The 24810-nt window shown below is 39.1% G+C and overlaps 1 protein-coding gene across 2 annotated transcripts in view; it reads left to right on the top strand.

Moving 5' to 3' along the window:
* Positions 1–24810, top strand: part of MDGA2 (MAM domain containing glycosylphosphatidylinositol anchor 2) — a 453765-nt gene that overhangs the window by 209392 nt on the left and 219563 nt on the right. For both annotated transcript variants that reach the window (XM_072115988.1, XM_072115986.1), the window contains exon 3: positions 20977–21151. In XM_072115988.1, the coding sequence (XP_071972089.1) occupies positions 20977–21151 (175 nt within the window). The remainder of the gene's footprint in view (positions 1–20976; positions 21152–24810) is intronic.

Raw genomic sequence — 24810 nt, 5'->3', positions numbered from 1 at the left:
TGAAAATGTTTATCAAAGGAAGATTCCTATGTGCCGCACTAATAACTCTAGCTGTGTCGTAGAAAGCAGAGTCACACCTTATCGTGACTCACAGACCGTCTACTATTCAATCACTTCCCTTATATAAGATATTCACAGCAAAGTTTTCTAGCGTTTGCTGTATTTGTTGGATCCTTTACACGAGCTGCGGATTACACTTGACAAGGTCTAGGGCAGTGATGGCAAACCTTTTAGAGACCAAGTGCCCAAACTTCAACCGAAAGCCACATATTTTTCACAAAGTGCCCAATGCCAATTTAAAGTAATTTATTGCTCCCTGCTGTGTCGCAGATTCGAACGTATTAGAGCCCTGAAGACACCAAATACAGTAGAATGATGGAGAAATTCGGATTATTATTGTAGCTTCCTTCTAAGGTCCCCTTAACAGGATGAATCGCAGGCCCTGAGAAGGGGCTTCAATGATAATCCAGCTCTGCCCACTCCTCCTTGCTCCTCCCTTACTCTTCAAGTTACTTTAAAATAGTGCTGAACACGGCACATTCTGGGCTGCCTGTGACTGCAGGAGGAGGAGTCCTGAATGGTGACCTTTGTGCTGGGTGAGGGCCTGGGTGCCCACAGACAGGGCTCCGAGTGCCACCTCTGGCACCCGTGCCATAGGTTCGCCACCACTGGTCTAGGGTGACCTTGGCTTTTGCTCTATGTTATTCCATAATAAAATTGTCACCACCCAGAAATTATGAAGGGATCTATGACTTTTACTTGTATGGTGCTTGTATTCGTCAATATCATGAGGCCACTTGATATGTTCTAGATGGCCTTTGATTGAGTAGGAAGAAGACCACCATTAAAGTGACCCATGAAGTCTGGTTTTCTGTCATTGGGTCACAGGAAGCCCATGACACTAGCCTGTCTCCTCAACATTTAGGAGTTGTAAAGTACACAACTTCAAAGTTAAAGGCCAAACTCTTACATGGTAATGCTCCGACTTAATAATCTCTGTGTACAGTAAATCAAATATCAAATATATTTAATGAATATAATCGGTTAGCAGAACTCAACTTTTTTTTACACCAAAGTGCAGATACAACAAGATTACCAAACCAAACAAGAGGAAAAGAATGCATCAAAATGCTCATGGGATCATGCAAAAACATATATCAAATTTTGTAGGTCCATGACAGACAATTCACAACGCTGATTAAAAACATTAAAAACACATAATATACAGACCAAAAAATTGTACAGTAACCAGGTGTTGGTACACTGTAACTGCCCACTGTCAATCACTAAGTAGTGATGTTAAACCTCCCAATTGAGTCTCAGCCGGAACATGACAGTAAATGAGAAAGAGTACCAAGCATGCTAAATGCACAGAAAAAGGTCCAAAGATCTGTGTATACACAGGGCTGAAGAATTTGACTCCCCGCTTATATGACAGTTCTAGGCCTAAATTCCTAGTTATATGGTAAACGTGACAAAGTGTCAAGAAGAGACTAAAAATGCAATCAAAGTGTTACCACCAATGAGCCGGCATACAATGGGAGGAGGTTTCATAGTTTCATAGTTTATACGGTTGAAAAAAGACACTTGTCCATCAAGTTCAACCAAGGTTGTTACCCAAATATCCAATGTCCAAGGCGAATGCAGGGAAGAAACCAACAGCAGTGGCAGCTTTTCTCTTCACTTGAATAATTCATATGATTATTGATATTTGTTTTATATTAAGTAGCTACTGGAACATCCTGTGCCATCATGTGCAGTCACTGTATGAGACTAGGCTACTTATAAAGCTACCTGACTTGTACAGATTTCAAGAGCAAGACCAAAAAAAGAGGAACACAGCCAACTCTCCATGGAATTCTTTTCAAACTACATGGTTTGTGGGACCAACATTTTCCACTAGGAAAGGGTCCCCGGAGGTTGCACCTGTACTTAATGAGGATCTATTGTATATCCTATGGACATACCATACATTTTTCAAATTCAATTTCAATATTGAATGTCTGGATGGATGAACAGGCAGTTTGAGGTTGTTTAGTGCTATTTTTGTTACAAATTTTATGGAGTAGTAAAATTATGGTTAACATTATAAGAAAATATATTACTTTGGTACCTGGAGAAAAATGATGTCATTGGTGGATCCCAACCACCACAAATTTTCTTGTGTCAATTTAGATGTGAATATATTACATTGTGAGGATTTCTACTTTTTATGATAGAACTTTGTTTCTTTCTTAGTCTTCTACATTGTTTATTATGTAGACATCTCACTGGAGAAGTGCTCGAGGGAGTGTACATCTCACCTAGGTTGCTACGTAGTGTGAGATGGTAAGTCCAGGATTGACCTGTTGCTCAGCAGTGTTATGCTGCTGAGTTGTTGTTTAATCTTGCCACTCCCTCCCCGCGATCCAGTTCGGTAGGTTTTGGGTCAGGTGAGCTCTCCTCCTAATCAGCCTGTGAAGGTAAAAGCTTTCCAAAGCTTACAGGTCCCCTCCCCCCTCTCAGCCACTAAACAGCCTATGTGGGTTTGGAGGAGGTTGCGAAGGCAGCCACTGCGGGAGCTAAAAACTCACCCTGCGATATTCAGGCTACAGACGCTGCGTTTGTGAGTGTCAGATAGGTGAGACAACCTGTTAGTAAGCGCCCAGACGGGTAGGTTTTTTTGTTTGAAATTCTTAAAGCACGGTGTTGCTGTATTTATGTTGGCTGGACTGTTTATGCTAAAAAATAAACGCCAAGTTCACCTTTTATACATCTACGTCTGCTGTGAACTGTGTCTTAACCCTCCATCCCCCCCGGGAAGATCCCTACAATTAGTTACACAATGTTGGTGGCCTACATGACCCCAATGCTTTTACAGTACATTCTACCCCTCTGTAAAATTCATCCTAATTCTCTGTAGTAAAGCTCAGCACTGCTTCAATTTTACTTTAGCTTCCGTAACACCAGCAGCGGCTCTTTCCTGCTCCACAATCTGCTTTTTGACTTTTCGCCAATTAACTTACTTGGTTCACTGCTCCTTTCGCCAAGAGCAATCATCCCTGATAGTGATTAGGCAATCAGCTTTCTGACAATAGCAAAGAGCTTGACCCAACTGACAGCTTTGATTTGGAGAAGAGTCCTGAAGGGACTGGAAGGTGCCAGAGACACCTCAGTAAGGCCAGAAAGGATCCCGAATTGCAGTTCTTTAGGTTCTCCTAACAGCAATTGACCAGGCGCACAGTTGGCCCACCTTTACCTGCTCAAATTAAATCCAGTTTAGTCAAGCTGCATAAAGACTTTATTTTAATGGTTTACTGAATTTTTTTGTCCTATAGAAAAGGTTTTCATGTTCAGCCTTGTGCTGTGTTATCTTTGCTTCTCTGTTTCTCGGAAGTATTGATTTACTGCAGCTGGTTTATACTTAAAAGTTTCTATTCCCCTCTGCTTACCCACATCTATAGACGGCATCTAAAGCGCTGTTGAAATAGAAAAGACATTGACATGTAAAGTTATTCAGCTTTCTATCAAAGTGGAATTTAAGAAGATCACATGTTCTGTGTAATGCTTAAAATACATCCCGGATAAAAGATAAAATGTCAGTTTATCAAAAATATATGTTATCAAAAAGCTTCGACACAGACATTGCAGAGAATCTACACAGAAAACTGAGTATAGGCCTAACTTTGACAAAGAGCTCCATCAAATTATTGGCGGCAACAGCTACCATATATCTTTTTGATCATTAGGGGTGCAAACTGCAGATGTATTTATATTGCTCCTTTGCAGAACAGGGAAAGTGTGAGTCATAGCAGCCTGCTCCAAAACTAACAGCACAGAGAGACAACAGAGGGGGAAATGAAGATAACAAATCACTGGACTACTGATTTCTACAAAACGGAATGGAATAGACTTTAATAGCTCACTAAATTTGTGACTTTTACATATTGAGACTTTTACATTTGGTGCAAATTCCAACATATTGAATGTAATGCTGCTTTTTGGGAATGGACAATAAGATGGAAATGGAAAAGACTGACACGGACAGTGAGCCATAAAGCTAGACCCAGCCAGCTGTCCCTACCCACTTGTCTATCCTAACCTAGACTGTAGGTAGGAACTGGTCGTCATTCACAACACAGTGACAAAAACCGGACAAACAAACAAAGAAAAATGGTACAATTATGGTTCAAAACCAAGAGGACAATGCAGTACAGAATTGAGAGACAAACACTTAAGATCAAATGACAAGCAAGGGACAAAATCGAGGAAACACTGGCCAGCACAGGTAGCTTAACTGTCTGCAACCTAGAACAAGAGGAGACAGAGGAATGTAGTGGACATTGAGGCAGCTAGGAGTAAAATAAGGCAGTCTTCAGAAAAGTGCAGGTCAAAAGTCTAACTAAGTACAAAATCACAATTATCGTGCATCCTCAGCTGTACATTACAGGCAGAAGATAATGTTGAAGCCTAAATTTGGCACAGATGTTACATCTGCCCTAATCAAAACTGACTGTAAATATTGTACTTAAAGGGAACCTGTCACCAGGAGCCCCTTTTCTGGCTCACCCATGTCTCCATAGAGTATAGTGTGCACATTGTCATAGTGTTTTTATGATAAACTAGCTTTTCATGATAAAAAGAAAAGTTGGATGAAAGTTTACCTTGCTCTCTGTAGGGCAGTGTCCCATGGATGTGGCCAGTGAGAAGTTGCCCCCCCCCCCTTGGATAACCATTCTGTTGTGCATCTATTTGAAATAAAATGCCCAAATACCTATTTTTTGAAATAGACACATGACAGAGCAGTTTCCGGAGGGTGGGTGGGGGAATCGCTTCTCACTAGCCACTTTCATGGGACACGGGACACTGCTCTGCAGATAAACTTTCATCTAATGTTTCTTTTTATCGGGAAAAGCCGGTTTTATTATAAAAACACTTTGGAAATGTGTACACTATTCTCTATAAGGACATTGGGGAGCCAGAAAAAAGGCTACTGATTACAGGCTCCCTTTACTTTTACTGAAAGCAGTATAAGTGTACAGGTTATGAGTTCCCCTAGGGCTACATTCACACGATGTATGCCCGCCATACCGTAGTACAGCGGGCATACAACGGCGCCGGGGAGAGGAGGGGGGTGGAGATCGCCACACAGCTCCGTCCCTCTCCATAGAGTAACATTTGGCCCGCGCCGTAATCCGTTGAAAGATAGGACATGTCCTATCTTTCTACGAGCTACGGAACGGTACGGTGCAGCACACGTGCTCGCGTACAGCGCCATGAGGCCATTCCGGTGTATGGGAGACGTAAATATGCCGTATATTTACCGGCCATATATATGACCCCCATACTTTCCTGTGAATGTAGGCTAAGTGTAAGCTAAGCAATTGGAGCTAATACACAGTGAGCAAGACCTTGAAGATTTCTTATGTATGAATTTTACATGCCAATAGACATGTATATACTGTATATAACCTCCAAAAGTGTTGGCCCAACCACTTCAGACAGTGGGATCCCACCGATTTGATTCTGATGACCTATCCTAAGTATAGGTAATCAATTATTAAAGCCCAAAATATCACTTTAATACCCACATTGTAATTATTTGTTTGTTTGTATCATAACTTGAACTGAAATGTGTTTTGAGTGAAATGTTTTGCAAACATCAGAATGGTAGAAAGATTTTCATTACTCCCACTCGTCCGTCTCTTGGGTCTGAATGGCATGACCCAGAAGAGTGTATCACATGGTGTGTACTGATTCTGAAACAAATCTATGATAGACATGGCTGCATTCAAGAGAAAGGTCCAGGACAATCAGATATGAGAAGTGACCTTTAAACTATGAAGACAGGAGATCGATGAAGGAGTCAACCTTCTTACTGCTGAATCTTAAAGGTAAATTCTGCTGGGTAGGTAGGATGTGGTGAGCAAAATGGACAGTAATAGGGCTCATGCCACTAGTAATATCACATTGAAGTTAACCAAGTCATGACCACTAGCACAGGATAATTACCCAACATGTAATCAATCATGTAGTTGCCCGGTTACCCTAAAATTATACTAAGACTAATATCACATTAATGACTGTTGTTTATGCTGAATCACTAATGGATGTCCTATCTAAGGTGCTGAAGGAAATACTAATCTTCACAAATGTATTTTATGAGCCAAAAGGACATATTTAAGAAGAACAAAACAAAAATGGCTTGAATGTTGTGAAATTAAAAAAAAAACACAATTAAAAAGCAATAAGAACACATAAGGAATTTTAACATGGGGGTTGGTTGGATCTTGCATGTGTTCAGATTCTTTGACATGTTGTATGGCCAACATCTGGGTTTTTGCAATGCTGCTGTAAGGGAAAAATGAAAAGGCCTAAATCTCAATGTCAACAATGTCCCTACCTAATTATCCATCCTACCCTAAGCGGTAGGTGACAACTAGTTAATGATCCCATTTTATGCCAAAGTGATAAAATAGGCGCTAACAGGACTAAAGAAACACAAAAAAATAGTCATACAAATATCAGTGAAAAGCAAGAGTGTAGAATCAAGAGACAGATTGATGGTAAGAAGGCAAGGGGTCAAAGAACCCAAAATACAGAAATTCAGAAAATGGTAGCAATCTCGAAGGAAGACTGGGTAGTTGGCAGACAAATATCCGAGACTCAATCCAGATAGAGATCGAAGGAGGCATCTGTTCATCACTGCTAGTTTAAATGTCTGCAACCCAGAACAAAGTAAAAAGAAGACAGAGGTGTGTGGTGAAAACTGATTATGGAGCCAGGAGTGGAATAAGGCAGAGTTTAGTGCAGAACAGAATGCAACCATCTTCTGCTGTACTTTACGGGCAGAGGATAACACTGAATTCAAAGCGGGTGCAGATTTCACAGTTTTAATCAGTTTTGTCATTTTTATGTTCTTATTTTTACAATGTTACAGTTTGAAATCTTGTTTTTGTGCAGTCAACTTTTACTTTCAATGTCATAATTTCATTGTACCTATAACGTATTGACTCCTTTATAATAACTCTATCACCATTTCTGGCATTATAATTAATTTTTTTCAATACTCTTTATTGAATCAGATAAATTGTAAAAAAGTAAAATGCTGGTGGACCCAGTAAATAGTGAAGAGTTATCCGGTGCTCAAGAACGATCCTGAGAGATGATTTCTTTCTCGATTAAGACTTTTATTGGTGGCAATGCGGATCAGCTCTGGAACTGGGCTTTCATCCGGCATCGAATCATTTTACATTATTTTGGAATTTGCAATGAAATGATACAAACAAAGTCTAAATACAAAAGTAGAATATATCCAAGTATGAGAATATAACTAGAGGAAATGGGGAGAGTAAGTGAAACAGGAGTTGAGAATGGGAATCATATCCATTTACTCTTAAGATCTGCTACAGTTCACACATGTCTCAACTATTCATAACAGTGTAACATCTGCCTAATTTACGGTTACACATAGCTTTCTAAGGCAGTCGTGTGGGTCATCAACAGGTCAGATGATTTCTGAATCAACATTGGCTGGAAGTGTTAGCCATGGGCCCCACATTGAATAAAATGATGGGAGGGATTTTTTCGGATACACAGTATTGTCCCAGCATATCTCTTAAAACAGACACATTTGGGGGAGATAGAAGGATTTTTCCAAGACTTGACAATCTGCAGATTGGCCTTTTGTAGTATGTGACAAAATAAGCCTGGAGGCCAGTGGAGAGTCTGCGATAATTTGGAGGCCTAGAATTGAGGTCAATTAAGAAGTGCATAAGAATGGTGCAGGTTCAAAAAAATATTCAGGGGAGATCCTTTACGTTCACAATTCCTCAAACACCAGTCGGAACTGCCCTGAAATATTTGTGCCAAGTGGAATGAAGTATAGTACGATAGTATCTAGTTAAAATTTTCTATTGAACCTAAATTTCTGCTGATATCTTAATTTTTGAGAAAAATGAGCATCAGGTTCTCCTACCTATGTCATTTCTGATTCTGATGTCTGCTAATTTTTTGTGCCTCTAGTCATCATTTCTACCCATGTCCACCCACTGAGTGGAAACCCCTGTGACATAGACAGGAGCCCCTGAGGGTCATTTGCATAATTATAAAAGACTAGGCTAGTAGAGGCAAGAAGAGTGGATCCTGTTTCAGGAGACACACACCAGCATGTAAATGTGCTTGGTTTTGAAGAACTACAACCATGTGGTAGATTTCCTTTTAATTTTCTGCTCCCCATCCCCTCTCACAGCATGCAGTAACAGAGGTCCCTAACACATGCTACTATGATTTCGGAAACTTGAATTTTTGAACATTAGCAGATTTTGCATGAGGTCAGGGGTTGGACATACAACTGCTGGTGAGAAAGATGACACAATTCCAAAATAATGTTTTGCTTGTTCTTATATGTATGCTTGTTGATGGCCATGGTAAAAGATACAGAACATATTTTCATCTATATAGAAAGTCAAACATGAGTAGGACGTTAGCGTGCCATGTGAACCTGAATGTATATTTGGCCTCAGTTCAAAAGCTTCCTTCTCTGCTTGCCACCAACTTTGATTAAACACCTTTCAGCCATAGATGGGTTTTTATTCCAAAGCCCATAAATTCAAGTCTTTTTCTGGCGTTATCCCAGTTCAGTGAAGTGGAAAATATTTTTTTCAGTACACATTGTCGCATCCTTGAAATCAAGATTGATTTAATTTTTGTTGTAAGAATAAGTAATGAAATAATAATGAAATAATAGGATATGTCATTAAAGGGAGATTCTGTACCACATATAATCATAGGATTTCAAGCATAGGCCTTCAATATTCGATTGGTGGGGGTCTAACACTCAACACCCCTGCAGATCAGCTGTCCTGAGCAACATAAAATGGAACAGAAAGGAGTCAGCTCCATTCTCCGTATAGTGGTCATACCATGTTACTGCAATTCAGCTCTTAAGATGCAGTAACCACATAGCGATGTCATCCATGTGCCGTCCAATTTTGTCAGATGCATTGACTTCTATGCTGCAATATTTTTCTCACGGTCAGCACATCTGTGAAAATAACAGACATGTGAACAAACCCATATAAATCAATGGGTCAGTATGCCATCCTCAAACAAAACATTTAGTATACGTCCATCTGAATAAGCCTCTCCTTTTACATTTTATATGCTACAAATGCTAATATAATGATATTCAAATTCATTCATGAATCATAAAAATAGACCATCAATGTCCAAGTCCCCAAAAATCCCTTTCGTTGGGGATGTACACTGTGGATTGGAAATTCTGTAAGCGAAATAGGATGAAAATGGTAAATCAGCTTCACGATAAAATGGTGTTATTTGGGGGACACTCACTTTAGGAAGGTTACTGCGTGAATCATTCCTTGCACTTTCCTGAAGTCTACAGTAAACACGCTGCAAAGGTTATACCTGACAACAACAATATCTTCTTCATTATAACTACTAGACGGATTGGAAGTTTTCTGTACATACATTATATAACAACCACAGCGCTGGCACCTGAAATATTTTATTTAAAAGGGCAAATGTTTAATATAGTGTAAAAGCTAATGCTTCTGATAACAGTTTCCTTGTTATACAGATGAAGTGGAACAAAACCTCTGTTTAATTTAAAGGGATTTTCCACAATAGCACCTTATCAGGTGGTATGTACCTGATCATAAGGACCCCCCACATGAGCATAGGAGCTTATGTTTCCTGTGATGCGCCATGCAACTTTTGATGAGGATAGCAAAGAGTTGTACAACATACATAGTGAATACTCCTACAACCTGCATCCATGATCATCACTCCAATACAGTGGGTACATTGGGGCACATTTTCTAAGGGCTGTACACCAATTTTCTGTCGGACTTTGCACATTCTTTCTAATGCAAACTGCTTGCACAGGTATTTAAGAAGTGTCTGCACCACGTTTGTGTCGCACCGTTTTGTGGCACAGCTGCACTAGGCACCATGCGGCAAAAATTAGGGGGAGTTCCGGTGTTCAGTCAAACCGCACGCCAGATTTAACATGCAACAGAAATGTGTTGCATGCCACATGCTAAAGGTGCACCAAAAAAAAGTGGTGCACTCTGTCGGAGCAGTGCAGGGGGCGCCAGATTCATGAAGAACCTGTACCAGAAATCCTGAATCTGGTACACGCTCCATTAAAACTGCATATATCACAATATGCACCAGCTTTAGTAAATGTGCCCTGATGTGTTTGATACTTCAACCAATCATAAAAAGGTAATGCAGAAAGTGGAAGGGTTAACGGGACAGGTTATCGTGTATATCCATAAAAGAACTCTGTAAGATTGGACTTAATAGATACTAATTGGACGGTACATTTCAAGCTGCTCTTTTGACTCGCAAGGCTGGAAGTCAATTGAGAACCTTTACATTTTCTCATAAGTCATTATCCATTCATCTCAGATACATTTACAATGTATTATATAATAATCACAAAATAGTCAAGTTTTTTACTAAAAGGAAAGGTAATCATGGAACATATCAAAGAAGACCAGAATTGGTGGGAGGTGTTGTCCATGGTGCTGAACACAGAGCTTAAAGGGATATTCCCATTTCAATAAATTAATGTTATTGTTTTTATGATAAAAAAGTTATACAATTTACCATAATATTTTCAGTATGAATTCCTCACGTTTTTAGATCTCTGCTTGCTGTCATTCTGTAGAAAGTTTCTATGCTAACATCCAGTCTACAGAAATGGTCACACAGGTGCACGACTGGTTACTAGCATAGTGAGTTAAACTTCTACTGATGCTCCATGCACGTGTATGATAAGCGTTCAACAAATACTCCGCACTCCTGATATTAAGATCAATATCGGACTTTATTAATAAAATTGCCAGGCGTTTTGGTTCAGAACTTGAACCTTCTTCAACCATGACGGCTTCAGAGCTGTGTGTTATAAAAACGTAAAGAATTGATGAAGAACATATAATGTTAAATTACAAATTAATTATAATTTAAACAGAACTTAATAAATAAATTGGATATTTAGTTTTCTAAATGTTAATTTTTATGTGGCGGTGGGTTGTTCCCAAGCTTATAGAGATTGATTATATATTTGTAGGGAGACCCTTCCACTTATTTATTGGACTTGTAGTTTGAATTCTGAATTTTGGTAGATTGTACAACTTTTTATCTTAAAAAAAATTTAAGGAAATCTATCATTTTCTTTTATGAATTGTGAACCAAACATACCTTGAGAATGCTGCAGCAACACTGATGCAAAAACATATTTAGTTTAATCCCTGCTCCAAGTGGTTTAGCTCAAATAACTATTATAAAAGTCAAGAACTTGGGAAAACTCACTGACCGTCTTCTGTGCATAAAAGAGCTGCCTGAACTGTCCAGGCAGGACTAATCGACCTGAGCTGGATGACTCATACACAGCAGCTGGGTGATGGTGCAGCGATTAATTACTTCTGCCTGTCAGGGACAACACAATGATTTTATTCTTAGCTACTGGTGGGCAGGACAAGGCTGGATAAGTGCATAATTAGGGTAAGAGGAGAGCGCCAAGGCAGCCCTAGAGGTGTCAGAGTTTCATTTCCATAATTTTATAATTGTTTTTTCAGCAAAACCACTCAGTTCAGGGATAGTACAAGATATATTTATGCATCAGTGTAGCTAAAGCATTCTTAAGGTATGTTTGGTTCATAATGCATAAAAGCAAATGGTAGATTTCCTTTAAGAGCTAGTTTTTCCAATGTAAAGATGCCATGTAAGTGCCTAGAAGTATTGTTTTCGATTGCCACATTCAGATTTGCAATATCTGTGGTTCAAAAGTTATCAACACAGAGATTCTCTATACATTCGCATAACAATTAGATCCCACACCTTAAAGGGATATTCCCATTTCAACTAATAAATGTTCACGGTTCATAGATTTTCTTTAATGGTGGCTTTGGAGAGGGTGGCATTGTTTCAGACATAGACATGATATGTCAAATGAATAGATAGAGGGGAGTTTTGGTAGCTATCCTAAATAGGTTTATACAGTTAGATATAAAACTATATCCTATCTATATACCTTTCATATTCACAGCTGGTTGTGAGTACACAATATCTAAATCAATAATATATGAATACCTACATAATGGAGTTAAAGTGTGTAATCCCTATTAACTTCTAATGCTTTCAGATAAATTGAGTTTTCGGGGGTTTGCCCAGAATGAGGCAGCTGTTTCATTATTAAGCGAGTTCTTGTTATAAAAATTGAAAATGATTTAGTGTGACATTATTCAGCTCACTGAAAGATTTTACCAATGTTCACTGAGCAACTGACAAAACTAAACTTGACTCATGCCTAAATTAGTACCCAGCATTATCTGCAGGAAGAAAGAGATCTCCATTTCATATATTTTTTTTACAAATTTGAAGGAATGTGTGAATGCCAATCTAGATTTCATTTAAAGATCAATTAAAGATGGATAATTTTGTGAAGATTTAGTTGATATATCTATAGATAACATCTGCATAGATCCGTTACCCCTGCATTGTTGTAAAAATAGAATAAGATAATTCTGGCCTCCATCATCCACCAATAGGTGGAGCTCAGGAGCTTATTGGATACTATTTTATTAATTATACTAATCTACATGTAATACACAGTAAAAAGGTTCTCCCATGAAGAATATCATTTACAGTCTACCCCACCTACAATTACAAACATCTTTTTCACATCTTAAGGATGATATTGCCAGATATCCCAGAAGTGATTTTAGACTAGCATTTAAACAAATGTCCTTTGTCAGATTTCTGTGCCTAGGTGACACATGATTTTACACAGGTAACAGTTGTGAACTTGGAATTCATTTACTAGTGAGTACACATCATGCCTGTATTATACTCATGTTTGCTGATAAGGGCACCCAAACACAATCGCATGTGTTAACTCCTTAAGTGTCACCAACAATGATGGGTCCAGCAATAAAAGAATCAAAATAGAGATCAAAACTGAAGAATGAAGAACAAGTACTCAGTTTTCAGTGACAAATAATATTCTAGTTTTTTTATTTTATGTTATGTCATTCCATTCCATCAATGGGCACAGCAGAAGTAAGGTTCTCCTACATGGGCTTAAGATAAGGAAATAGAGCTGAATATTTTGGAGCTCATTTCGATATTAGCAAGCTTTATCAGCTTTTAGAAATTAATTCCAGTTGTAAGGTCTCAATTATAGACCAGTAGATCTGAATGCTAGACCACCATGCTGGTAGCCATCCTATTATTCTTATAACCTAGTGTTGGTTCATATTGTGAGACCTCCCATCTACAAACAGTATATAACTGGTTACAGGACTGTTATATCTCAGTCACCGTTGTTGTTTTCCGTCATTGTGAAGGAAAGCACTAGCACACAGTGAGAGTATTTCTTACATTTGTGCCAGCAGGTTAGGTACCAGCATCCATGACTTTAAACACTGTGGGATAGAGGAATCAAAGCCAAGACAGTGTAACTCCACTCTATAGTAGTTAACCCATCTTATCAAAGACTGGCACCAGCAGGCTATTTCCTTCTGCATCTTCTAAATCCTTATTTTGTGCCTTTTTTTATTATAATTGGCTCCTACAACAGGACAGGGAAACCATTGCTACAATTTGTAGTACGATTTTGGTAACTGTTGGTTCTATACAGAGTTTATGTAGTATCTTCTTGATGTGAGAACAAATGAGGAAAGGCATCTTCCTCATTCTCTTTTCATTTTTGTAACTTTATATATTATTTATTTTGTGCCACCCATTTGGCAATGATAAGCAAAGTAGCCTCTACAGTGTGATTTTGTTCTCCCAGTGAAAATTTTAGTACCATTTGATTAGACCATGAACTAGTGAGTGTAAGGCCTTTGGAGGAGAGGGGTCTTGTTTTGCAACCTATTATTTTTTCTATCTGCGAGTGAGAACCTATTCAAAACTCTTCTCTCTTTCTTGTTTTGGGTAAGTAGCCTGGCCCATAGGTCATTAAGGAGAAAAGAATTGAGTCGTGAACTTTAAATAAAGTATTGTCACACTTCAGGAGGGAAAGTGTGTGGAAAAGTCTCTTGGAAGAGTCTGTGGACCCTCTGGACCACCGCGGGAGATGGTATGAGGCCCACGGTGGCAGCCAAGGTAGTACGGCAGGAAATGCAGGAAACAGTTCCAAACCTGAGATGACAGCAGGAAACATGCAGGAATACTGGTAACGCTGTAACACAGAGGAACACTGGAGACACAGGGAACACTGGAGGGCTTTTTCTTGGCAGGAAATGATCCTGAAGATCCGGCGGGGATTGAAGGTAGGTGCTGGATTAAAAGTGCGAGCCGGATAAGTAAGAGCTAATCAAGAGGACGCTGGCCCTTTAAGTCTTAAAGAGCCGGCGCGCGCATGCCCTAGCAGTGGGAGTGCGTGCCCATGCAGGAGTACAGCCAGGAGTGTGGATCAGGACAGTGGCAGTGGGGACCGCGACACATAGAGGGACACGGGTTTGTCCGCGATCTGCGACTAGGATCGCGGGTGCATCTGTGACAAGTATCATTGGCTACTTGCCAAGCCAAGCCAACCAAAACTCAATTATCAACTTGGAGAAGTCCTCCAACTAGCTCAGAGATCTTCCATTTTTGCTGTGCAAAGGAAGGAGGTAACAACTTCTGCCAGAGCCTTAGAATAAAACCTGAGTAGTTATAATTTTAGCTTCCAAGCAAATACCTCATGTAGAAGGTCTTCAGTAGCATGACAATATGTATAAAGGCATTCCGTTTGCTGCTAAGGATCTGGGACTATAACAAGTTCATCTCATTAACATTTTATCAGAAGGTCAGAATCCACCTATGGTTCTGATTTATGTTGCAGTGGTAGAGAGTAAACTAGAAACTTGACTGGTTGATATAATACTAATTTAAAGACCTTGCTTTCAATGTGGTCTTCCATCATGGGTGTAACTGAAAGCCATAAAGGGCACTCCATAAAAAAGTCTCTCCAAAAAACTGGAAATACTGTTTTTGTTGTAAGACAAAGGGACATTATATCACTCTCCTAATGCCCTTAGGCCAGACTGCACCCCCGAATCCCTTCAAATTACCCTTACGTTAGACTCAAGTCACATGTGACAATTGTCCTTTAAGATCTTCGGATTTTGGATCAGTTTCCTGAACTTTTGCTCTTCTGTCTATTTAATAATTATTACATATTCTGTAAATATAATTCTGTTCGAAATTCTGTTAAGTCGATTCAAGATGCTGTGAACATGAAACTTTTCAATTGCTGAAAAAAAACATCAAACGCAAAAGACAGTTAAATGATCATAGAAATTGGCAGTGAATCCAACCTACAAAAATCAATTGAGGTGCAGAGTGACAATCTGGCCAAGCGAGTGAAGCTATGCAGAACACAATTAGGCAAGCAAGCCAGCAGGATGGCAGGCTGGAGAGCAGTGAAATAATAATTACTAATTTAAGTGCCATACACATAATTGACAGTAACCAATATCACATTTGCTCAATGTTCAGCTTGAAAAACTTATTCTCCCAGTACTCCAGTCTGACCCAAGTAACTTTAATATTCCAGTCGCAATAACAGTCTCAAGTGAGACGCTGAAAATGTTCTAGTGCCCAATAGATTACATTCTTAAAAATGTGTCTTCTACACGCACTATTGTCCTGGCTTCTTCTTTTATTCAACGCAATATAAACAAGATCCAGATACTCCCCTCAAAATAGAAATATTTCCTCCAAGATTTAAAACCACTAAAAATATTCAGAAATAGACACTATTATCTTGATCAATTCATATTCAAGAATGTACTTTTTACTGCAGATGCCTTTTTATGAAAAAAAAATATATATATTCACTACTAGTGTGGATCTGAACCCCAAGAATCCCATTGATTATCTTCAATCCAGGAAATGTTTTGCCCCCTTCATTGTCTACATAGATACAGCAGCTGCATGTATGGGCCACTGTGCTCGGACCTACTACTCAAATGGGGGGGATTTATCACGACTTATACATCTGAATACTCCTGACACAGAGCTTTGTGACTATTTTCTCTACTATGCTACATGGTCAGGGGTGGTTCCAGGTCATGGACTGGCCCAGCGTGGTGACACCACACATCTGTACACAAACTACGGTCTGCTCGAGTTCCAGGTGCAGTTTATAGCGTAAATTAAATGGGCATGACTTAAAACGTGCTATCACGTGGGAAATGTAGTCTACAACTAATTCAAACAAATAGGCAGTATATAATACTAGGCAGATAAATCTTCCAGATTTAACCTCGAGGATGTGGTCACATGTCGTGTTTAACACATGCGTTTAAAAATGCATTGCAAAACCTGAAGAGAGACAGCTAATTAAACAGCTGTTAACACTTGTGTTTACAAAATGCAAATATTAATGCTTGTGTTAACAATGTGTTAATGGTTGCTTTTTGTAAGCACAAGTGTTAACAGCTGTTTAATTAGGCAAATCTCTCTTCAGCTTTTGCAATGCGTTTTTAAAAGCATGCATTAAACGTGACGTGTGGCTGCAACCCCAGCATCTACTTGTAGTTAATCTCAAATCTGTGATCCTTGGGCTGTGGACTCACAGCAATTTAAACCACTCGCCAGTGGCATAACTTAAAGCTGATAGGTCCCAGGGCAAAGTCTGGGCTCCCTAAGCCTCTTCGGCCCGGTTGCGACCACACCCTCAAGTTACGCCACTGCCACTGGTGACTTATCATGGATGCCCCTTTAAATAAAGAGATGAATACTGTTTTGGGATTTGTAGATACCAATGCTTAATTTCTAATACCAGTGTTAACCCAAAATAAAATGTCCGACCTAGGTTAGACTCACTCAGCGGGTACAAGGTAGTAGGAAGCTAATGCATACTTACCATTTAAAAATAAAAATTTAGGCCCCAAGTAACACTTTCAAAACACACATTTAAAAGAGGAGTTTACATACTTTCTCCTTTACATCCTACTCCTATTGTTCACTTGCTTTATGTTTGCTCAAGAACTTCCAACAATCTTTCCAAAACTGAATTATAAAAGTCATTAGTTCAGTCCCTTACAAAGAGTCTAATAGACATTCTGGAATCTGGACATTAGAAACTACCCATGATCAACAGCATCACCAATGTTTTCCAGGTCAAGGGCTTACAACTGTAATGATATGTGACATCTACAATTCAGAACACCTTTGCCTTCTACACACGTGTATATTAGTTATACTCAGAGGCTCAAGTGTCCTTTTAAATTGATTGTTCTTGAAGAAAATAATCCATCTTGTTTTTCTTCTTATTCATATGGGATAGCAATTTCTTTATATGGAATTTGTAATTTTCATTCAGAGAAATAAAGCTATTCCATCGAGCCTGAGATGTAAATCCACAATTTGCTGGCCTGTGCTGCATGCTATTATTTGTCATCTCGGTGGGTACAATAGGGAGAAGGCAGAAAGCTTGTATAGTCCAAGTGGGTATATTAATCACACCGTGGTACGTTCTGATGCACGGTAAATCACTTGATATCACGTTATTGGATGGTATAAATTCATCACACGTAGATTTTTCTTTTTCATATTTTGATCACTTTACTCCATAAAATAGGTAGTATCTGCAATACTAGCACTCGATAAATGAACAATAATATAAAGCCGTTCTGCTAACCAAAAGCCGCATTGTATTCATGGATCGTTATTAGTATTCTGTAAATTGTTCTATTTCCTTTCTTACTATTCATTACATGTTGCAGGAGCAAATGTATTCTATATAGAGAGGCACTTTATGCTGATGTGATTGGAATATTCACATTTCATACTTTATTGTGTACTTTTATTTTTTTATTTCTCTTGTAGAACAGTGAACACAAGTGATCCGAGGCTTGATCAAGCTAGATCAACATTGTTAGGCCCTAGGCATTGAAAAGTTCACTGGTGAATGACATTTCATCTTTAGAGAGCCATTAATATTTGAAGAATGGAGACGGATTTTAATATTAGTGTGCATACCTATTGTTATTATTAATGATCATAAATGTCCAACCGTTATGTAAAATCTATTGGAATATGAAGGCATAGTTGATCTTGAGATAACAACTCAAAGTTATAATTTGTTCATCTTTGATTTAGGTAATCTTAAAAACCTTATAAACCAGATGATGTTAGCATCTTACAATCTGAAACACTTCTCCTAAAAAAAATAACTCCTGTCTTGTTCTACAGTGCTATGCCAAGCGCAGACAAAAAGGAGGAGCTATACAGGGATCTAAAGAAAACCTGCTAGTTAATTCATTACAAAAGTCAGAGCAGCACTGAGTATCTTAGAGAGACAGAAGATGAGCTTTCATTCATTGCTTTGTATGATCTGGAGCGAGACTTCTAAGTAAAGAGTAAATCCTAACTGGACTCCTAGAAAAGATAGTAAGAGTCCTGATTGAGGTCTCCCTGTAGCTGTGTGGAAAGACGCTTGTTAATCAATGTGTGAGGGTGGAGTAAGCAGGACTCTCAATGGAGAACAGATATCAAACGTTTGGTTCCCTTCTTCCTTCAATGTTTGCCATCGTCCAGGTTTCTGCAGTGTTCCCTGAGTTACCCAGATGTGAAAGTTGCAACTTTTTAAAAAAGATGCAAAAAAAGTGCACATTTTGGGCAAATCTACAGCTGCCCGATGGCGCCTTTTGGAGACCTTTTGAAACTTTTCTTTTAAAAAGTTGCAAATTCACTTTAGACCAAACGCCACATGTATCAATAAGAAAAAACCTCTAAGATACATCTGACCAGCAGAAAAGCTAAGAAAAGTCATACAAAACAGCGGACTTATAATAAATGTCCCCCAATGTCTCACCTGACATGAATAACTTTTCTCATATACAAATATGTATCACAGAGCTTTAATTTTCTATGTGTAAACCATGGGGTGCACATGAAAGATTAGAGATTAGAAATGAGATGAAGTATTTGAAAAAAACCTGCGGAGAAAGTCTAGTCTTATGCTCTGCCTCCATTCTTCCCTAGTTTACTTAGTATTTCTCTTTTAGAGTCACTGGCCTAAAGAATTACATAGTCTGCCTAGGTTGTGTGTTCTCCTTGCACTCCAGTCAGTTCAGTCTTGTTTTGTATCTTTTGTACTTATTCATGATTGTTTTTTATGTAATGTATGTGAACCCCTTTTTGGAGCATATGGCCCATGGAATTTATAAAATATAATATAAGTCAGCTGTTTAGCTCAATGGCTGCCATTTGTTACCTCATTTTATGGCTTGCTGCATTCCCTCTAAGCCACAAAAGGTGCAGTTATGAGTCAATTAGCTGTGTCAACTTTTTCTCAAAACAGGTAGAATTCATGAGATAAATAAATGGTCTTTGAACCTCAAATATGGGAAGGTGGTGTTAGGATGTGCCCCATTCCAAAAAAATACTTTTCTGAAGACTTTACATAGAATACTGTCTCCAGTGAATGGTTTCAGATACACTGCTCACTACAGGAGAAAAAGAAAAAAAAACAGAGAAACTGAAGTATATTACTAAGTTTACTATTCTTACCTGTTCTATTCATTTCTGAAATTATAAAAAGCTTCAAAGGTTTAGTTATTCTTTTTTTTTAATTTTCAGTGGTGGGATGGGGCCTAGAGGTAGTTGTAAGGCCATCATTGTTCATCTATGGAGAGGATAAACACATTTTTCACTGCAGCATGTTCTATATGTTCTCCTTCATGCAGATGATCTATTGTGTAACGCCACTATCACACTGTTATCCATCTTTAAGTACCTGCTCAAAGAACTTATGTTACTAGATGTATCACTACATTTTAGTTAATTTTAAACAAGGTCAAGGTGCACTTGTGTCTTTGCAATGTGTTGTTTGATGATTACCTATCAATAAAAAGCAGAACCCCGACATATCAGAAAACTGTAGCATTGGGAAAACCACTGTGGCTTTTTTGTGGCCTACTAAGCCCAGTCTTGGTAGGAGTTAAAGGAAATCTACCATCAGGATTATGGATTATAAACCAAGTACATTTACATGCTGGTGTATGCCCCCTTTGTCAGGATCTGCTCTTCTTTAAGATATTTATGCCATAGTTTTTACGAAGGCTTCAAAATGAGCCTGAGGGGCTTCACACTCCATAGAAGTTAATGGAGCCTGGAGCTCCTCAGGTTCATTTGCAGAATTTTTAAAGCATATTTTCTTCAAAATCGAGGGCATAAGAAAAGCAGATCCTAATAAAGGGGGAAGACCCCAGCATGTAAGTATATTAAGTTTATTATCCATGATCTTGATGGTAGATTTCCTTTAATGGTACTGATTAAAAAGGAAGCAAGACTTATTGTAGTGTCGCAACCTTCTCAAACAGCTGATTGGTTGATATCAGACCCCCATCCTTCTGATATTGACAATCTATCCTAAGGAATAGAGCAGTGATGGCGAACCTATGGCACGGGTGCCAGAGGTGGCACTCAGAGCCATTTCTTTGGGCACTCAGACCATGGGTCCAGGCAGAGTTCACCAAATAGGACCTAATCCACCTCCAGTCCCAGGCAACTTAAGAGCTGCTGTCAGCGCTGTTTTAAAGCAACATTTCATTGTCTGTTTGGAACTGCGGGAAAGCGAAAAGGTGTTGACAGAACTGCATTATCTTTGAAGGCCATCCTACTGGACCCACCATTCTTTATCTACAGAGAGACCCTGTAGAAAAGTTACAACTAGAGTCTGCATTTGCGTTCCTTCTTTCAACTGTATTGGTAGCCTCAGGTGGTTGATACGATTGAAAGATGTGGAAGAACAGGCAGCAATAAGTTACTGCTTAAAATGCCACGTTGGCACTTCACGGTAACTAAGTGGATATTGGTTGCAGTTTGGGCACTCGGTCTCTAGAAGGTTCGCCATCACTGGAATAGAGTATTAAAAACTAGTCCTGGCTGTCAGTTTCATGTTAACCAATTTGTGTTTCTACTTTCCTGGTACCACACTAACTGTATTTTCTGATGCTTGCTCAGATCAGGTGGACCAAAACAGCAGGAAGTGCATCCGATAGATTTCAAGACTCCAGTGTATTCAATGAGACCTTGAGGATTACAAATATCCAGAGACACCAAGGAGGAAGATATTACTGCAAAGCAGAAAATGGGCTGGGCTCTCCTGCAATAAAGTCAATCCGAGTGGATGTATACTGTGAGTATAAAGGACATTATTTTCTTCTAACCCTGTTATTATAGAATGTATACTGACACATGGGGCCTATAGTACAATTGATGACCACTCACATCTTTCCTGCTTTATGTATAGTCCACACTGATTATTCTTTGTATGAGTTGTATGCCACACATACTTGCATCCATTCCTGATTTTTTTCTTTAAAACCTTCACGCTTGTTATAAGTGATGGAAAACTGGATATAGATGCATAAATATAAGAGCTTATAACACATAATAGGCCAAAAGGACAGAATACTGTAAGTGGTGGAAAATGATGCTTACAACTCGAGAGCTATAGCTGGATGAAAGCACTATATATTCTCCTGTCATAGAATTATGGAAAATAGTGGGGGGACGTGGCTGTTCTTGTGGCCATCAATATAAGGAATGCAGAACTATTACTGTGTGTAGTCCTAGATGATTTCTGGTCATGATCTTATGGGCTACAAGGACGTATGGGGCAGAATTATTATCCTAACAAATTCTAGTTCAGTCATGTATCTGCATAAGATCTGGAATCAATGTGACAAACCATTCCCAACTTTTTACATGCCATTGGACTAATTACTACAGTAATTAATTATGAATTTTGTGGGGAATTGATTGATCCTCCCCAAAGGTCCATGATATTGTTGTTTGAATTCACCTCTACAAAGAGGAATATAAGTGCTGTCCCAGGTTCATTTCATTTTGACTACTTTGAGCCTTCTGCTACACTATTTTGTTGTAATGGGTTGTCTCATTTAAAACAGACCCAAACTTTCCATGAAGTGATGTTGCTCAACATGATCCTTGGGTGAGTGACCAAGTGAGATGGAAATGAGCACTATTACAGCTAGTATTTATGAATGATCCAAGAAAGGCAGAAGTTTTTATTTCTTGCTATGTTGGATATTATCTTGGCTACTTCGGATGTTGAAGGGCTGGAAGACAGAGTATTGTAGAGAGATATAGCTCAAAAGGGTCCAACACATTTGTGCAGTATTTTGAAATGCTACAACAGAATATTTGGAATTCAGAAATGTTCTTTTTTACTGAAAAACAGCATTGAGCAGATCCAAACCGCAATGTTTGGGTTCATAGAAGTTCAAGACTGGGTTTGGCTCAACAAGACCCCCCACCCTCTGACATTAAGGATGATGTCACACGTGCCGCTAGCATTGCCTTCATTACCATGATGCCTGAACTCTAATAACAGCAATTAGTGATTTGCTTTACAGCAGCCCCATGGCCATAGGTAGCAATAGCAGGAGCCGACTCATTGAGGTCTATAAAAAGTTTATTAGCATGTACAGGAAGGGGAGTTACATGGAGTTAAAAAAAGAAAGACACAACACAGAAATATGTAAATATTATAATTAAGCGTGTTATGTAAATGACTTGACTGAGGTATATAAAACACTATAGAATTATAATCTAGTATTTAGACTATGAACCAGACTGAAAACTACAATGCATTGCACTTTTACCAAAAATGAACAGTGAAAATATTTTAAAGGCTATGAAAAAAATGATTGAAAAAAAATTACATAAAATCTTTAAAAACAGGTCTTATTCAGGTGTACCCTTCCATGTAAGAGTGAACTAATTATCTTGTTGCTTTAATAATAATCTTTATTTATATAGCGCCATCATATTACGTAGTGCTTTACAAATCATAGGAAACAAATACAAATATAATATAACATGACAGAGCACAACATTTGTATGGAACAACAGGAGTGAGGTCCCTGCTCGCCAGAGCTTACGGTTTATGAAGATGATGGGGTAACACGAGGTAAAAGAATATTTAATGGTCAAGCCATTCTTCTTAGGGAATAGAGCAAAATATAATAAATGGAATTGCTGTCGCTTGAACCAATCAGCCGTCATCTTATATACCAGGTCCAGGGTGAATGGGACTGCAGAGAAGTCTGGTGCCTGTTGGTTGCTGGATAACAGGTGGGAGGACGACACAGGACGGGTTAGTAGAAGAGTTAAAACTTCATGCGGTTAATGAGTGTTATAGGCTTACCTAAAGAAATGGGTTTTAAGAGCACGTTTGAAACTTTGGAGGTTAGGTATTAGTCTGATAGTCCGGGGCAGAGCATTCCATAGAATTGGTGCAGCTCTAGAGAAGTCTTGGAGACGCGAGTGGGAGGTCCGCACTAGGGTAGAGGTTAATCTAAGATCACTGGCAGATCTAAGAGCACGAGTTGGGCGATAGACTGAGATAAGAGAGGAGAGGTAGGGGGGTGCAGCATTATACAGAGCTTTATGGATGAGGGTTATTATTAGAGATGAGCGAACATGCTCGTCCGAGCTTGATGCTCGGTCGAGCATTAGGGTACTCGAGACGGCTCGTTGCTCGGACGAGTATTTCCCCTGCTCGAGATCGAGCATTTAATTAAAAAAACACAGTGAAGAACAATGAAGAATAGAATAAAAACAGTGAACACAGGATCATTTAAGATAAAAACACAGTGCAGAACACAGTGCAGAATAGATTACAGATGTTCGGCACATCTGCTTACTTGTCGGGAGATACGCGCGGAACGGCGCGAACAAAATAGCATGTGAAGAACAATATATATGTGTGAAGAACACATTGCAGATGTATTTAAACATCTGCAATGTGTTCTTCACACACATATATATTGTTCTTCACATGCTATTTTGTTCGCGCCGTTCCGCGCGTATCTCCCGACAAGTAAGCAGATGTGCCGAACATCTGTAATCTATTCTGCACTGTGTTCTGCACTGTGTTTTTATCTTAAATGATCCTGTGTTCACTGTGTTCACTGTGTTCACTGTTTTTATTCTATTCTTCACTGTTCTTTACATCTGCTAACTTGTCGGGAGATAATATACGCGCGGAACAGTGAAGAATAGATCGCAGATGTTTGCAAATTATCAGAAGACATTATTTTTCAATTAAATAACACATTTTATTCCTGAACCATGGTCCCTTTGAAAAATGCTCGGGTCTCCCATTGACTTCAATGGGGCTCGTTACTCGAAACGAGCACTCGAGCATCTGGAAATGTTCGGCTCGAGTAACGAGCACCCGAGCATTTTAGTGCTCGCTCATCTCTAGTTATTATTTTAAACTGTATTCGAAAGGAGACTGGCAGTGACTGGCATGAACTGTAGGCATCCGTGTAGCGTTTAGTCTGAAAGACGAGCCTGGATGCTGCATTAAGAATTGATTGGAGAGGAGAGAGTTTGGTGAGTGGAAGACCGGTTAGTAGAGAGTTACAGTAGTCTAGTCGAGAGTGAATCAGAGCAACAGTTAGCATTTTACAGGTTTCAAATGTGAGAAACGGTCGGATTCTGGAGATGTTTCTGAGATGCATCCGGCAAGAGCGAGCAAGAGATTGAATATGTGGCTCAAAGGAGAGGTCGGAGTCCAACACAACCCCAAGACAGCGGGCCTGCTGCTTTGGGGTTATGGTGACCCCACAGACTGATATGGAGAGGTTAGGATAGGCTCTGTTAGTGGATGGTGGAAAGACAAGAAGTTTGGTCTTAGAAAGATTAAGTTTCAAGAAGAGAGAGGACATGATGTTAGAGACAGCAGAGAGACAGTCACTAGTGTTCTGGATTAAGGCAGGAGTGATGTTACGTGCTGAGGTATACAGCTGGGTGTCATCAGCA

Source organism: Engystomops pustulosus, chromosome 7 (assembly GCF_040894005.1).
Source record: "Engystomops pustulosus chromosome 7, aEngPut4.maternal, whole genome shotgun sequence".
Classification (NCBI taxonomy): Eukaryota; Metazoa; Chordata; class Amphibia; order Anura; family Leptodactylidae; genus Engystomops; species Engystomops pustulosus.
The sequence above is the reverse complement of the archived record's forward strand: the minus strand, read 5'-3'. Positions and strand labels throughout refer to the sequence as shown.